The 16,509-nt window shown below is 41.0% G+C and overlaps 1 protein-coding gene across 1 annotated transcript in view; it reads right to left on the bottom strand.

The window, feature by feature from the left end:
• The window catches only part of LOC103199524 (haloacid dehalogenase-like hydrolase domain-containing protein 2), a 55,192-nt gene that overhangs the window by 26,767 nt on the left and 11,916 nt on the right, over positions 1 to 16,509 (bottom strand). Inside the window, exons 2-3 of the mRNA XM_007943834.2 lie at positions 14,052 to 14,153; positions 5,932 to 6,055 (exon numbers count right to left, since the gene is read on the bottom strand). Coding sequence (XP_007942025.2) covers positions 5,932 to 6,055; positions 14,052 to 14,153 — 226 coding nt within the window. The remainder of the gene's footprint in view (positions 1 to 5,931; positions 6,056 to 14,051; positions 14,154 to 16,509) is intronic.

Below are 16,509 nucleotides of genomic sequence, written 5' to 3'. Positions count from 1 at the left end.
GAGATAGCTCAGGGTGCAGAAGAGTATGAAGGGATGGACACTGGGAGGAGGTAACTATGGGGAGGAAGTGGGAGGGGAGCTGCTGCATTGTAAATTTTGGTCAATGACATGAGACAAAGTATATGTGAACTGCTGTATGAAAAGTGAATTTACTCTGTAAATCTTCACCCAAATCCTAATTAAAAAAAAAAAGAGAGAGAAAAAAGCTTGCAAATGGCCATCTAGATGCAATGATGGGTCTCTTCTCATCCAGAGCAAAGAAGAACGAAGAAGACCAAAGATTCATGGAAATAATTAGTCCAAGCAACTGATACACCATGCAATCCTCAGCCTATACGACTATAAGACCAGAAGAACTAGATGGTGCCTGGCTACCACTGTCAACCACTGAGAGGAGGATCTATGTAGGAGATCCTGGATAGAGTGGGAGAACAATGTGGAACAAAACCCAAAATCTTTAAAAAAAAAAAAAAAAAACCAGGTTTGCTGGTCTGATAGAACCTGGTGAAACCCCTGAGACTATGTATGGCTCCTAACTGCCCTTCAGGTCCTACGGCTTCCAACTAAATAGACAGGCACATGAGCTGAGCATTTACATCACCTTGAAGAGCATTTACATTACCTTGAAGAGATCAATCATGGAAGAACAGAAGGGCAGTGTATGCACAGGGAGACAGCTTACAGCTTGGGCGGCAGGAGTGCATGGGAAGGAAGGACACAGGGAAGAGGTAACTATGGGGAGGAAGTGGGAAGAGAGCTGTTACACTGTGGGGAATTGCAGTCAATGTCATGAGACAAAATGTGTATGAATTGCTATATCATTTTCATATGAATTTGCTCTGTAAACTTTCACCCAAATCACAATAAAAATAATAATAAAAAAAAACACATCAGGATTCTCAAATGGGAGAGAAAGAAGTATAAATGTGGAATGGGAAGACAGAAAGAATCCTGTGATACTGGTTTGGAATTGGAGGTGTCAGTATGAATTTATGATTTTTAAAAGTACATAGGGAGCTATGTATTACTACACTGTCTTTTCCACTAATAGAGACAAGCTTCAAGGTGAGCAAGCTTGAGTTTAAGTACCATCCCATATAGTTCATTGTCAGTTTACTCAACCAAAAGGGAACTGTTTTAATTTAGTGCCATGATAAAACCAGTCAAACTTGTATGAATATATTGATGTTGTTAAAAATCAGGGTTCTCCATGGTAACAGGACATCAAGCTCACTGGCATAGCACACTCCACAAAATTGTGGGATACAATTTACCTGAGACTTCCATTCATAGTGACCCAGTGTGCTGCAGAGTAGAACTGCACCCCATTGGTTTTCACAGCTGTGACCTTTAGGAAGCAGGCAGCTAGATCTTTCTTCCAAGGCACTTTTGGGTGGGTTCAACTGCCAACCTCTTCGGTTAGTATTCTAGCACTTAACCAGTTACACCACCCAGGGTCTTCCATATACTGCTACTGGGAGAATAAGTTAGGACAATCATTTCTGAAACCAGTTTGCCATCACCATCTTCTATCACCCAGAGAATCCACTCCCCGATATTATACCCCTGAGAGATTCTTTCACACTGTAACAGAAGATATCAACAAAAATGTTCCCAGCAGCTTTCTTTGTAATAGCTAAAAACTGGAAACAATACAAATGTCCATCAACAGCAGACTGGGTAAATAAACTATGATATATTCAAACACCAAAAACAAACTCACTGCCCTCGAATTGACTGCGACTCATAGCAACACCTCCTTGGGTTTCTGAGGCGATATCTCTACGGAAGTAGATTGCCCAAATGCTTTAGGCACCACACCACCAAAGCTCCCATATCCAAACAACAGAATTAAAAAGGCAACGGAAATGAATGAATTAGTTACATACATCATCCTAGGTTAACTCTCAGAAATAATGTAGGGTGAAAGAAGTCACCAAAACACACACACATATATAAACCAAACCAAACGCACTGCCATCGAGTCAGATCTGACTCACAGCGACCCCTCCTTGGGTTTCCAAGGTGAGACTACTATGGAAGTAGATTGTGTATATATATATATATATATAGATATATAGATATATAGATATATAGATATATAGATATAGATATACATACACATATAGTTTCATGCTACAACTCCCAAAATAGGGATGCATACATAGGTGACAAAAAAAGAGAAGTAATGGAATGATTATCACAAGGGACAGTATAAAAACCTACCTTCAAAGTATTGATTTTTAAATTAACTCAATTCCTTTTGTCTTTTATAACGTATCTGATGGGGAGAAAGAAAAAAAAAGGTATACTGAAGCAAAAAAATAAAATAATAAGAGCTATGGTTAATCGAAATTCATGATAAATGCCTCCCTTCTGTCAATCCTTGTACGTTATCCTATTTCTGATCTTCATTGTAGCCTTGAAATGGAAAATGACAGTGAATGGTAACATCAACCATTACTTGCCTGAGGCTGGAAACAATTTGTTACTCAAAGGACTAGACTGTTCCTAAGGAATGTATTTGGATATGTAATAGTTAAGGGATTCTGTAGTTTAAAATACACTAATTGTATCACAAAGTTAAAACTGCTCAAAATGAAGACACAGCATTTTCTAAAACTACTTTTCTCAAAAGGCAACTTTCATAAGACACATCTAAAATTCAATAAAAATTGTTAACTCTGAAGTTGATTAAAGAACCAAACATTAGGATGACTAGGAAAAATAACCAATGTAAGAACTGTATTGTTTTAAAACTGTCCAAGTAGATCCAGGGAACTTTCATCCTCAATATTAACCACTCAAATCCTTATTGAAGCATCAACAGAGGTTCCATGTTACCAAAACATTAAAAAAGCCTACATTCTTTGCTTTCATCAGTTCCTTAGAATGAAGAACGTCCACTGTGCTATGAGAGCATTACATATTCAAGACTATTTAGAGACTTCTTGTTGTTTTTATATGTGCTGTCAAGTCGGACCTGACTCACAGCGATCCCTCCTTGGGTTTCCGAGGCAGCATCACTACGGAGGTAGATTGCCCCATCTTCCTTCCGAGGAGTGGCTGGGGGGTTTGAACCACCAGCCTTCTGGTTAGCAGTCAAGTGCCTTAGCCACTACCTACCAGAGCTCCTATTTGGACACTTAGAACAACTTAGAAGAACTAAATTGAACCTCAAAATATACCTCTGGCCTTGAACACTTCTGCCATGAACCTTTACGATACTTGTTACCTGAATCGCAAGTCCCTATTTGACCAAATATAATTGTAAAATATTAGTATCACCCCAGAAGAATTGTAAAAGCTTCAAAAGTAGTTTGTTTTTTGTTCTTTTGGGTCCATGTCCTACCATCTCCTATCGCTGGAACCAGTTATATGGGCTACACCCCACAAGAGGCAGAAATGACTGATAAACCAACCAAATGCACTGCCGTCGAGTTGATCCGCATCACAGTGACCCCTCCTTGGGTTTCCCAGGCAGTATCTCTATGGAAGTAGATTGTCCAGTCTTCCTTCCGAGGAGTAGCTGGTGGGTTTGAATCCCCAGACTTCTGGTTAGCAGTCAAACACCTTAGGCACTACCCACCAGAGCTCCTCCTAGCATATATATCAATGCAAAGAAAAGTGCATTTTCTCTCATCCCTAGAGGAACTGAACTCTTGAAGCTACTTGACAGGACACCTCTCCGTGAATATCCCAAGAGAATCTCAACCCCAGTAAGTCCTTTTTGTCTGCAAATCGGATCTTTTTTGTTTGATCCTTACGAGTGAACAGTGAACGGCATCACCAGGATGGACTAGCCAGGCTCTCTTTCACTCCCATCCAGGAAACGGGCAAATCATGTCAGTTCTACCTCCTAAACAGTCTCAAATCCACTCATTTCTCCAAACTTACTGCAACTATCTTAGTTCTAAAACCATCATCTCTCAGCGAACCTATTTAAGGACTTCTTAAATGTCCTCTATGCTTCCAATATCCTCCCTATTTTCAGCTCCAAATTAATTCCTTGAAATGCCACAGCGCAGTGTTTAAGTACAAGAACACAGAAGTTAGACATGCCTGTGTTTGAATCCTGTCTACTAGCTGTGTGTGGACTTGGACAATTTTCTTAACCACTCAGCCTCATTTTCTTTATTGCTAAAATAGTTTCAACAGTTTCTTCATTGCCTATAATGGTTGTATTTTAAAAATATTCACTGCCATCAAGTCAGTTCTGACTCACAGCAACCTCCACTGGGTTTCTGAGGTGGTAAATCTTTATGGAAATAGATTACTCCATCTTCCTTCCACCGAGTGGCTGGGGATTGAACCGCCAATCTTATGATTAGCAGTCAAATGCCTTAGGCACTGTGCCACCAGAGCTCCTTCATGGTTGTTAGGAGGATTAAAGAAAGTAATATACTGTGCTGTGATAAGTGACACCATAGAAATGCTGGTTTATGTATGGGGGAGGGGGTTGGAGAAAGCACTCAACAGTGGTATCAGAGGCTACAAAAAACAAAGACTAAACATGATGCAATTTCCTAAAATGTTAATATAATTTGAGAAAACATTTTATATTAAAATAGGATATATGATAGCATATAATGCAAAGCTTGCATAAACATTTAAGATAATACAAAAGACTTCAATAAAAATTTTCTCCTGGGAGGTTAGGGCTCTTCAGAATATGCCTCCTAGACCCCTGGGGAATAGAAATTCTTTCTTTCCCTACATGCTTCTTGTAGAAAAGTCTGGAACCTCTGTTATGCATTCAATAAATAGTGTTATTATTCTGTCACTCCCCAGATAAAACTCCAGTGGCTCCTCGCTGCCCTCAGCACAAAGTCTGAACTATGAACACTAGTACACAAGGTCCTGGTTTACCTCTGCAACTCATTTGTCCCTTCTCTGAACACTGATGGCACACTGGACAAGGCATGTGCCTGCTAACCAGAAGGTCAGTGGTTCAAACCCACCAACTGCTCCACGGGAAGGAAGACGGGACCATCGACTTCCATAAGGATTTACAGCCTCAGAAACCCAATGGGGCTGGCTGAGTTGGAGTTCACTCCATGGCAGTGTTTGTTTTTGGTTCTGAGCTCTGGAGCCCCAAGGCACTGCAGCTTGCCAAGAGTCCCCTATGTCCCTCATCGCTGGACTCTGTTTTTTAATCATTTTGCTCTTTGAAGTCCACCACCCACAGCTCAGACATTCTCCTTTTCCCTGGCCAACTCCATCAGACCTTCGGTCTCAGCTAAGCATCATTTCCCCAGGCATGCCTCTCCAGATGACACTCCTTTCCTCTAGGGTCCTCCATAATGCTCCCACTAAACTCATCATTTTGTATTGTAATGGCCCGGTTACGCAAGCTCTCTAAGCTGTTAAACTCTGTGAGCAAAAGGACTGTGTTGACTTTTCCACTATACTAACTAGGTGCTCAACAAAGGCTTTTGAGTTAACCACACTCGTGAATCCGTTTCTGTGACTGGAAGGAATCCAGGAACAAAAACTTTCAACACAATTCAACTGTGATCTCCCCTTCATCTCATGAAACAGAACGCTGTTGTTATTTGCCGTGGACTCGGACCTGCCTCATAGTGACCCCTTCTTGGGCCTCCGAAGCATCACTACGGAAGTAGATTGCCCGTCCTTCCGAGGAATGGTTGGTGGGTTTGAACCGTCAGCCGTCTGGTTAGCCGTCAAGTGCCTTAGGCACTACGCCACCAGAGGAGATGCCAGGGTGGGGAGAGCCGGCTCTTTGTCCTGGTGGGCCACCCAAGGAGAGGGCAAGGGCACTGCACGATGGCCCAGCCCAGTGGTAGAGCCTAGCAGAGGCCAGACGTACCCAAAAGAGCTGGCTTCGAAATACAGTCCAGAGGCACGTTTGAACGATCACGAACACAACACAATCATGATGTGTGCCTGCTCATCACCCTAAACCCTGACAGCCGTGCCAGACGCTCCACCCCGCGCACGCGTAGTAGCGCCTCGGCTGAGGGGCTTGGAGGGTGGGACAGGCCTCCGCAGCGAGCGCGGGTTGGTTCAGGCCCCAGAAAGGGCGGTCGGAGGCCTAGAAAAACAACCGGCACGTCCCTGAGCCCTCTATCTTTCTCCCTCTCACACACACGAATGCGCGCGCGCGCACACACACACACACACACACACACACACAAGACACCTACAGACTAGCCGGCAGCCGCCCGTCCCCACTTCCGATTCTTCCTCCTCCGTCCAAAAGTGTCTTCTCACACTCACTCCGCAAGCCGTCCGCAGGAAGGGACCCTGCTATCCGGAAAATCACCCAAAACAGCGCCCGTCCTGGGGCCCTTGAAGCCCGCCTAGGGTGCCCCCGCAGCTGCCGGATTGACGCCGGAAAGTGGGCCAGGGCGCGCCGGAAGTCCCGCCTCATCGTGATACATCCATCTGTCTCCCCGCCCACCATCAGCCTGAGGTATCCTGGGTTTGGGACAGCACAGTCCTGCGTTGACCTGTTTCTGCGTGGCCCCTGAAGAGAAAGTAGGGCTGTTCTTGAGACCTGTTCCTTCAAACCTCACCCTAGTGGGTCCAGATGAAAGAGAGGGGAAAACCTCAAAAAAAACTTCAGCCTTTGCTCAGAAGCTACTTCCCATTCCGCAGCGTCATTGTTGAACCAAGAATTTACTTTCCTTGCCTCCACCTTCCATTACTCCACCACTTATTGCCCAAATCCTTCCTATTTTCGAGGGGTAACCTAGCAGTCATTGCCTTGATACATCTTGAAATACCTAAGTCCCTGAAGTTATCATTCCCCTCTTGGCTACTTGAATAGCACCTCACACTTAATGCTAGACTTCAGTCAACAATGATCCGCGTTTCCTGCAACAGCTATCAAGCCTTTCTCTCATTAGAGGTCAAAAGGTTTACCTCCCTGTCCATAGGGGAGCAATATCCTGGTACACATAGAACTGTCATCCTCCCTCCCCCGGAGTTTGGAAATCTCCACGTCTCCCCTTGAACCAAATAAACTCCGTGAGTGCAACGATGGGCACCCGTTTTTATACTTCCTTTGAAAAACAGCTTACTAAATGAAAAACTTTGGGAGCTCTGGTAGCATAGTGCCTAAGGCACTTGACAGCTAACCAGGAGGCTTTCAAACCAGAAATTTTAATAAAACCAGGATTTAAAACAAGCAGGTTAATACAAGACCTGAATTTTTCTGAACGCTTACTCTGGCTGCAGTATGAAAACAGATTTAAAAGGTGCCAAACTGGATGTGAGAAAACCAAATAAAAAGCTATTGTAGGGCTACAAGAGAGATGCTTAAACTAGAATTGTGTGGAAATGGAGCAGAGGCTAACTTCCTTGATCTTTTGGAGGTGAAACAGTCTGAAATTGGTGATAAATTAATTTGAGGTCAAGTGAGAAGGAACCAAGATAATTGCTTGAAGAATTTCTCTCAGAAAGATCAGCACAAGGCCAGTCCCCATGAGGCAGAGGTTAAAGATGTCTCAAATGTCCAAACTACCGGGCCACTCCATCATTTTAGACATTAACTACTCCTCCTCTTCCCAGTAATCTCCCCCGTCTTAGGGTTCTTTATTTTGCTGTAACACCTCACAGAACTCACGGACACCCAAGGGATAGTCTCACGTAGTAGTGGTGGAGGCTGGCAGGCTGGTGAGTCCCAGGTCTGTGAGTAGGTCTGGCGGATCCTCCCAATTCTTGGGGTTTGATGAACCTTGATCAGTAGATCGGATGACAGCTGCTGTCCCAAATCCAGGGGTGAGATGAGGATGATCCAAGACACAAAGCCGGAGCAAGAGGAAGGCGAACCCTCCCGGGAGATTCATAGGTATACACTCAAGGAAGCTAGGGGTGGTGATTTGAATCACACTCTCCAGTGAGGCAGGACTCAAGATACACTTCACCTGTGTTGCCCCAAGAGAAATAACCTAAGTGGATGGCTTTAACAATCAGCAGCTCAAGGCAAATCCCATCACAGAGCCAGTCATTACAGGGAAGGACTACTACCAGCTGCCCAGCCAAGTTAATACTTGACCTTAACTACCACACCACCCCAAACAGGCATGCATAAGAGGATTTACAATACATCACAGAATGGAGGACAATGGCTGGAAGGGCCACATCAAGCAATTCACCACAATAATGAACAAGTTCTAGACTTTGGCATCTGTATAGTATGGCTGATGGTGTCATTCACTATGATTGTAGAATAATGGTACTACTAGTTACCTCCTGATCAAAAGACTCAAAGTGCTTTGCTTCCCAAAGGGCAAAATGAGTAAAGAAAGGATGGGAACCTCAAAGTGACGGGCTGAATTCAGCAAAGAAAAAAAAGGGGCAAAAATCCAAAGGTGCTGTGGAGGAGACACAAAGCAGGGAGTATCCTAACTAAAGAAAAAGTAAGATTCCAAAACTTTATGTTGATAACTGATGACCCTGGACACTGCCAACTCTGTCTGCCAGGTCCTTGTACAGAATGTTTTCACATTATTTGAGGTTGAATGACTGATCAGGGAGCAAGGAATATTTTAGCAAAATAACCATTCCATTTTGCTTTAAAAACCCACTGCCATGGAGTAGATTCCAACCCATAGCCACCCTATAGGATAGAGAACTGCCCCAGAGGGTTCCCAAGGCTGTAAATCTTTACAGAAGCATACTGCCTCATCTGTCTCCCACAGAGTGGCTGGTGGGTTTGAACCACCTACCTTTTTGGTTAGTAGCCAAATACTTAACCACTTCACAACCAAGGCTTCTTCCATTTCACTTAGTATCAAAATTTTATTATCGGTAATAATTTTGAAATAAGTTAATGTCAAAGTACTTTACCAACATTTTTACTTTAGGAGAACATCTCTTTGAGTACATCGAGAATCAAAGGTTCAAAAAAAAAACAAACTCACTGCCATCGAGTCGGATCCAATTCATAGCGACCCCTTCTTGGGTTTCCAAGGAGGTATCTCTATGGAAGTAGATTGCCCAATCTTCTGAGGAGTAGCTGGTGGGTTTGAATGGCCAGCCTTCTGGTTAGCAGTCAAATGCCTTAGGCACTATGCCACCAGTGCTCCCAGAATCAAAGGTTAGGGATCTGGAAAAGACATATTTAGATCACCTGGACTACACTGGTCGCAGTTACCAACCAGCTTCACGGACGAGGCAACCAAAAGCAACTAAAGTCCTAGGAAGTTTGTCTTAAGTCATGTGGTAAAAGGTTTGCTTGGCATACTAGAAATTTCCTGCCTCCTACGCTTTTTACCATTCAAATATATTCCCTCCTCTCAAGTCATTTCATGTACACACACCCACCCCCCAAGTGATTGCATATATCTAGAGAACACAGATAACACTGCCTACTGTACTCAATTCTTTAATGTGGGATTTAAGATTTTTTCCCCACAGTAATACTTTTAATAAAAAACAAAAATAGCAAAATAATCATTTACAAATGACTACTTTTCTGCTGGATATGTTAACATCTATTGCTGCATAAAAACCACTTGGAAATTAGCTATTTAGATGCCTAGTTGAAATACATATTTTAAAAAAATTTTTTTATTGTGACTTGGGTGAGTTAATTTTCCATACGGTTCACACATTTTGTCTCATGACATTGACTACAATCCCGTTAAAGCTCTCTTCCCACTTCCTCCCCTTAGTTACCTCTTCCCTGTGTCCTTCCCTCCCATGCACATATGTATTTTTTAAAAGATTTTTGATTGTTTCTTAAAACATTAGATTTTGTGGAAGTGTCTCAGGAAGCTTGATTAAAAGTGAGATGAAGGCTCAACAGTAGCCCTTTGGGCCCTAACCCTGCTTCCACTAAAAATATACAAATGGAGCTGGTCTCATTTGTTTTGGACGCTAGAGTATTACATCCTGTGTCAGATGTTGCTGCTAACAATCAAAATAGAAAACCACTGTACTTATTTAAGGAGTAGGGTTAAGACTTTGGTTAATATCTGTACACTGGAACCAAGACCCATCACAACAGCTCAAAGGCACACAGATGTGGGGTCAGAATACATAACAAAAAATCATGGGCATTTGGAGTCACAATGTACACACATTGTTAATCCTGAGAACAGATGGCAGGGGCAACTGGACAGGCAGGCAGGTACTTAAATTGTTCTCTACTAAAATAAGCTACTCAGAACAGCCCCAAGAAACCAGGGCTAAAGTAGGACAGCTCACAGACCTCCTTTCAGGCACAGTAAAACTGGGATTGTGTACGTGGCAGCTACAGATGAAACATTCTGACGTTCAGTGACTCACTTTCCTCAAAACTACTTTGCTACAGAAAACTCTTGACTGCTGGGACTGCTCCCCAGTGAGTGTGGCACTGTCCCAACACTAAACATGGTGTGTCCATCTTACATGAAAATGGCATCAGACCAAAGCCACTCTCTTTTTCCTTTTTTTCATTTTATGGAGCTCACAGCATAGGGAGAAATGGGAATACCTCCAATTAACTTCGTTTGCATCTGTTTGATGGCTTAAACTCAAGACTTAAGCATCAGTTTTTTGTAAGGCTGGGAGAACACGGCTTCCAGGTGCCAAACATGCTGAGTACCCACATAAGCCAAGTAATCAAGGTGGAACGAATCCCTTACATTTCTGTGGCTGAGCTGTAAACCGAAGGCGCAAGGCTCATCATCTGTGACTCAAGCATGGCTAACAGCCTTTAGCATCTGCTGCAGTTTTAAATGTAACTTAAGTCATGGGAAAAAAGTTTCTCATGAGCCTTACCGATGTACAGCAGCCATTCCATTAATTCATAAAAAAAAAAATATTATGAATGTATCATTAAGTCAGGGTTCAGATTTTATAGCAAAGAGTATGTACAAGAGGTATTACAAAATGGAGGTTAATTCAATTAACACTGACAGGTAAATACTAAGGTATAAAAACAAATGATTGACTTGGAAATTCAACTTTATTTACAAATATTCTCCTATAAACAAAGATGGCACTCCACCCTTTAAAACACCATTACTTGATGATTTCCACAAAAACCACTTACATTGTTTTAACCTTTTTCATACAAGTGTATTATGGAATAAGCAAATAATCTCACAAGATGGTCTAAGGGATAAAAACAAAACAAACAGTTTATCCAGCATAAATCCTCTAATGAAGACTTAATCATACACCTTAACATGTTACTCTACCAGGAAATGGAAACATGGGATAGCTTTTCTGGAGGTCAATGCTTCACAATAAATATTATCTTCTTACACAGTACAGCTTAGTTGTGACTGTTTACAAGTGCTTTGCAGGCTAACACTTATGCCGACTTCAAGAAATATGTCGTCATTGTGAAAGGGCAGAGACTTTTCTACACTGGTTTTTCTACCAGTGAAAACATGGAGATGCTGATCAAATCTCATTATTCAGGCAAATTAATACATTAAACTGATGAACTTAAAACAGAAACATAATCATCAAACAATCATGTGACTCACTGACATACAAAGTTAGAATTCTCCTCAAAATCAGAAAGTATTCTTTTCCAATAGTTACCATAAATATGAATTTTTCTTAGCTGAAGCTACTATAGTCAAAACACGTATCCAAAACTTCAAAATAAAATGATCCAAATTTTTTATTTATCATTCTATATGTACTAAGTACTCTAAAAAACTCCTTTAAATTGTATCTCAGGGGATAGTCACTCTCACATCATAGTTAAATCATAAGGAACTTTAAAAATTTGAAAAGAAAAAATTCATCCCTGAGTAGTGAGAGTGAGAAGGATCTCTACAAACATAGATGGGACAGTCTTACACCCTTTAACAATCCTTACCACAGCATGGACTATTACACACAATCAGCTATCAAATGCATTTCACCTGGATAGTCACTGTCTTTGTTACATTAATCTGATCTTTTTGTAATGAAACTACAGTGCAACATTAAAAAAAAACAGATTTTGTTTTATTGTCAGCTTTACATTTTTGTCAAGTGCAAGGTTGGCCAGCAAAGGTATCTATTTTCCAATAATGACCGAAGTAGTAATAACTTCTGATAGCATCTCTTCTTCTGAGTCTCCATTCTTCTCATTGATCTTCATCCAAATAATAAAAGTAATACAATTACAATTGAGTTTACTATTATCAATGGCACTGCAAAAAAAAAAAAAAAAAAGTTTGTTAATATAAAGAAAATACCAGGAAAAGACAAGGTAACAGTTAATAGCATCTAAGAAGGATGGAAATACCTAACAATATATCATAATTATGTTGTAAATAGTTGCAAAAGAGGAATATTCAAACATGCACTGGGTCATAATAACCAAAATTTATTTTAAAAAACATACACGTGACTGGGAACAAGGGTCACACCTTGGCACAAGGAGCTCTGGTGGAACAGTGCCTAAGGCATTTGACCACTAACCAGGAAGCTGGCAGTTCAAACCCACCAGCCACTCTGTGGAAGGAAGATGGGGCAATCTACTTCCATAAAGATTCACCACCTTGGAAACCCAATGGGGGTTGCCATGAGTCGGAATCGACTCGATGGTACTGGGTTTGGTTTTAGTTTAGTGGCACAATGTGATCAATGCACAACAACAGATGGTGCTGGTATAGCCCTGGACATGGAAGCAGACGGTGCTGGGAGAAGCAGACCCACGTAGCTGCCAGTGACACTAAGACGGAAAAAGTGATGCAAAAAAGATTGTGCAGTTTCATTGCTAAATGATGAGTGTATTTATTATTCTATCCAAAATCATGTTTAACCAGAAAACGCCACTACCGTAGAGTCGATTCTGACCCATAGTGATCCTTTTGGACAGAAAAGAACTTCCCCATAGGGTTTCCAAGGCTGTAAATCATTACGAAGGAGACTGCCTCATCGTCCTCCTACAGGGCAACTGGTGGGTTCGAACTGCAAACCTTTTGGTTAGCAGCCAAATGCTTTTACCCCTATGTCACCAGAGTTCCTTGAATCATGATTAGATAGCTAATAAGTAAATAAAGACATGCCCTAATTTTAATGGTTTTAAATAAAAGGTTTTTGAGCTCTTTTTTCTTGACGTGCTCTGAGATGTTTCCTAGTAGAATGGCAGATCTGGGACTTTCATTTTTCTCTTGAAAGCCCCTTATGGCTCTAGATGACTTTACAACTTGTAGACGTTTCAAAGCAAAACACCATTCTTTCAACTCAGAAGTAATACACAGACTGTATCACTGAGCCTTTCACTTGCATCAACTAGTTTAGATAGAAATAAGAGTTCAGACAGCAATAAGAGAGAAACTGAGAGAGAACCCAGTAACTTTAAGGAATAAAGCAAGGTTAAAGAAAAAAATTCCCACTCTGTGCCTGGGATCTTAACAGCTTGCAAGCAGCCATCCTAGGTACAACTGGTCTCTATTTGCCTAAAGCAGCAGTGGGAGAAGAGGCAGGAATCAGAGAGGAACTGGAATTTGAGTCTAGTTGCCTCTGTAACAATTTCCTCCTTTGCTATGAGACCAGACCTAGATGGTGCCCAGCTACAATCACAGAGCGTTTTGATCAAAGTTTCTCTAGAAGAATTCAGATCAAAGAGGAGAAAACTGTGGAAAAGAATTATATATTCTCATGGACTCCAGACTTTCTGGAGCCAGAGGCTGGATGACCTCCCTGAAGTCACTGCCCTGAAATAATCTTTAAATCTTAAACCTTAAACTGAAAGTATCCTCCCTAAAGTCATCTTTGGACCAAACAACAATTTGGCTTAGCAAATAAAGAATGTCACCTTGAGCACCGTGACCTTTTAAAGAATTATCTATATGCGATCAAATTGACAACAGCAACTCGAAAGATGAGCTAAGAAGGTTAGTTGGTTTATCCTGATGGTGGTGAATCAGGGAATGGGCAGTGAGCATAGCTGCACAACTTGAAGAATGTTACCAGTGTAACTGAACTGTACATGCAGAAACGGGTGAATTGGTGTATGTTTGGCTTTGTGTATCTTCACCGAAAAATGAAAGGTTTGTGACAGTATGCACACTCCTGAAGCTTTGCTTCTCAAACCCAACAACAGAATCAGAACTTCAGAGTGCTCTGCAAGCTTTCTCACTTACCTCTCATCACAGTCCTTACAGATCGGATAAGGTTCATTAGCCGAGATTTAATTCCTGGCTCCTCTCCGAATCCGCCAATTCCCTGGTCTGTTCCCCAGCCAACTGCATAATATAAAGATGATTAGCTGTGTTGAAATTATGCACTTGCCTTGCTCCCTCATTAGTCATCTTTTAAAAGATTAGTTTGAGCCCTTATTAAGGACATCAAATATAAAATCATATGACTTCTAAGAAAGGTTAAACTAATAACATTCAGTTAAATGTTTTAGACTTTTTTTTTTTTCCCACTTCTGACAGAAGTAACAAACTCATTTCCTTCCATTTACAGACTTTGATTTTACAAAATCAACTACATTCAAAATTATCCAATGGCATTTAATTTAGTGAAGATAACGTCGTAACACCTGATTCTTTTTTCTCCTTTCTTTTTTATACTAAGAAACAAAATGTTTCTCAGGTCAGAACTGAAAACCACAGCACACTGTCAAGCTCATTAATTAAGTAGCTCAATTCAGAAGTTATAAGACACGATATAATTACTGGTATAAAAACACTGTAGCTAAGATTTTATCTATCTTTCTTGGTATAATTTTAACATAAACCTGGTTGCATTTTGCTTAGGCTTTCAACAGCATGTTCCTTCCTACTATCAGCAGGGCATTTTTTTTCCCTTTCTTTTCCTTTCTCTATTTGTAAGGTGAAGAATTATGTCCACTGTACTTTCACCACACTCATTCAATCTGTATGCTGAGCAAATAATCTGAGATGCTGGATTACATGGAGGAGAACGTGGCATCAGGATTGAAGGAAGGCTCATTAACAACCCGTGACATGCAGATGACACAACCTTGCTTGCTGAAAGCGAAGATGACTTGAGGCACTTACTGATAAAGATCAAAGACCAGTCTTCAGTATGGATTACATCTCAACATAAAGAAAACAAAAATCCTCAAAACACATCACAATAAATGGAGAAAAGACTAAAATCCCCAGGGATTTCATTTTACTTGGATCCACCCACAATCAACACCCATAGAAGCAGCAGTCAAGAAATCAGATGCTGTATTGCACTGGGCAAAACTGCTGCAGTGGATAAATCTGTTTAAAAAAAAAGACCTCTTTAAAGTGCTAACTTAGTTGAAAGACTAAGGTGTGTCTAACCCAAGCCATGGTAATTTCAATCGCCTCATATGCATGTGAAAGCTGGACAATGAATAAGACCAAAGAAGAGTTGATATCTTTGAACTGTAGTGTTGGAGAATATTGAAAATATTAAGGACTGTTAGAAGAATGAACAAATCTGTCCTAGAAGAAGTACAGCAAGAATGTTCCTTAGAAGTGAAAATGGCCAGACTTCATCTCACCTACTTTGGTCATGCTATCAAAAAGGACCAGTCCCTGCATAAAGACACCATGCTCAGTAAAAGCAGAGGGTCAGCAAAAAAGGGGAGACCCTCACTGAGACGGACTGACCCAGTGGCGGCAATGATGGGCTCAGGCACAGGAAGGATTGTGAGGCTGGGCAGTGTTTCATTCTGTTGTCCATATGAGTCAGAGCCTACTCGATGGCACCTAACAACAACAACAACAACAACACTCCTTATTCTCTGTAAATGAGTATTTACCTTCTTCTATACCATTTTCCTACAATATTATAAACCATTCTTTCTTAACCTTTATCTAAGTCTTTTTTATGCCTTATACATTTTTCTAAAGACTTAAATGTCCCCATTTGCGCAATCTGCCCTTTGCTTGACCTCATCTCAGGTCCACTTTTCACTATCTCATATAAGTATAGGATTTAATTAATTTCTCACATGCTAACCCCTTCAATCTGAGGACAGAGAACAAATCTTTAGTTTGTTTCATACAAACTAAGGATTTCTTTTGGTTGAAATAAAAGTTAAATAACAGTTACATATTTTGTCACATCACTACTGAGATATATTGCAGTAAAAAAACTAATTTAAAATTCAAGTTCTCAGCAAAGCTGATGTGTTTTGACACCTACTTGCCCTTCAAGGCCTAGCTCAAGTTCAGCTTACAGCTGTCTCAGTCCACAGGGGTCTCACTCTTTTCTGATCCTGTAGGACTACAGTCACAGTGGTTACTATCATAGTATTTACAACCTCTTGCCCAGACTCTTTCAACAGACACCTCTATAATCTTTCTGTCTCAACCCCTTGGGTTTTCACCTCAAAGGATGAGATCTTTCTACCTCAAAATCCTGTGACAGGTTCCTGCTTCTTACTGAATAAAGTTCAAACTCATAAAACCGAAATCACCTTATCTCCTGTCACACCTTCCAAGTATCTGTTACACCCATTCAATTATTCACTAATTTCTGTACATATTAAAGGGAGTTTTCTGAATTCAGGTCTGTTTGACTTCAGTATCAGGGGTGAAATTTCCCCCACATGTCATAATAAATCTTCTTCCCTGTGCTCCCCCAAACAAT

This window comes from Orycteropus afer, unplaced genomic scaffold, assembly GCF_000298275.1.
Source record: "Orycteropus afer afer isolate SDZICR_OR568_19922 unplaced genomic scaffold, OryAfe1.0 scaffold00113, whole genome shotgun sequence".
Classification (NCBI taxonomy): domain Eukaryota; kingdom Metazoa; phylum Chordata; class Mammalia; order Tubulidentata; family Orycteropodidae; genus Orycteropus; species Orycteropus afer.
The sequence above is the reverse complement of the archived record's forward strand: the minus strand, read 5'-3'. Positions and strand labels throughout refer to the sequence as shown.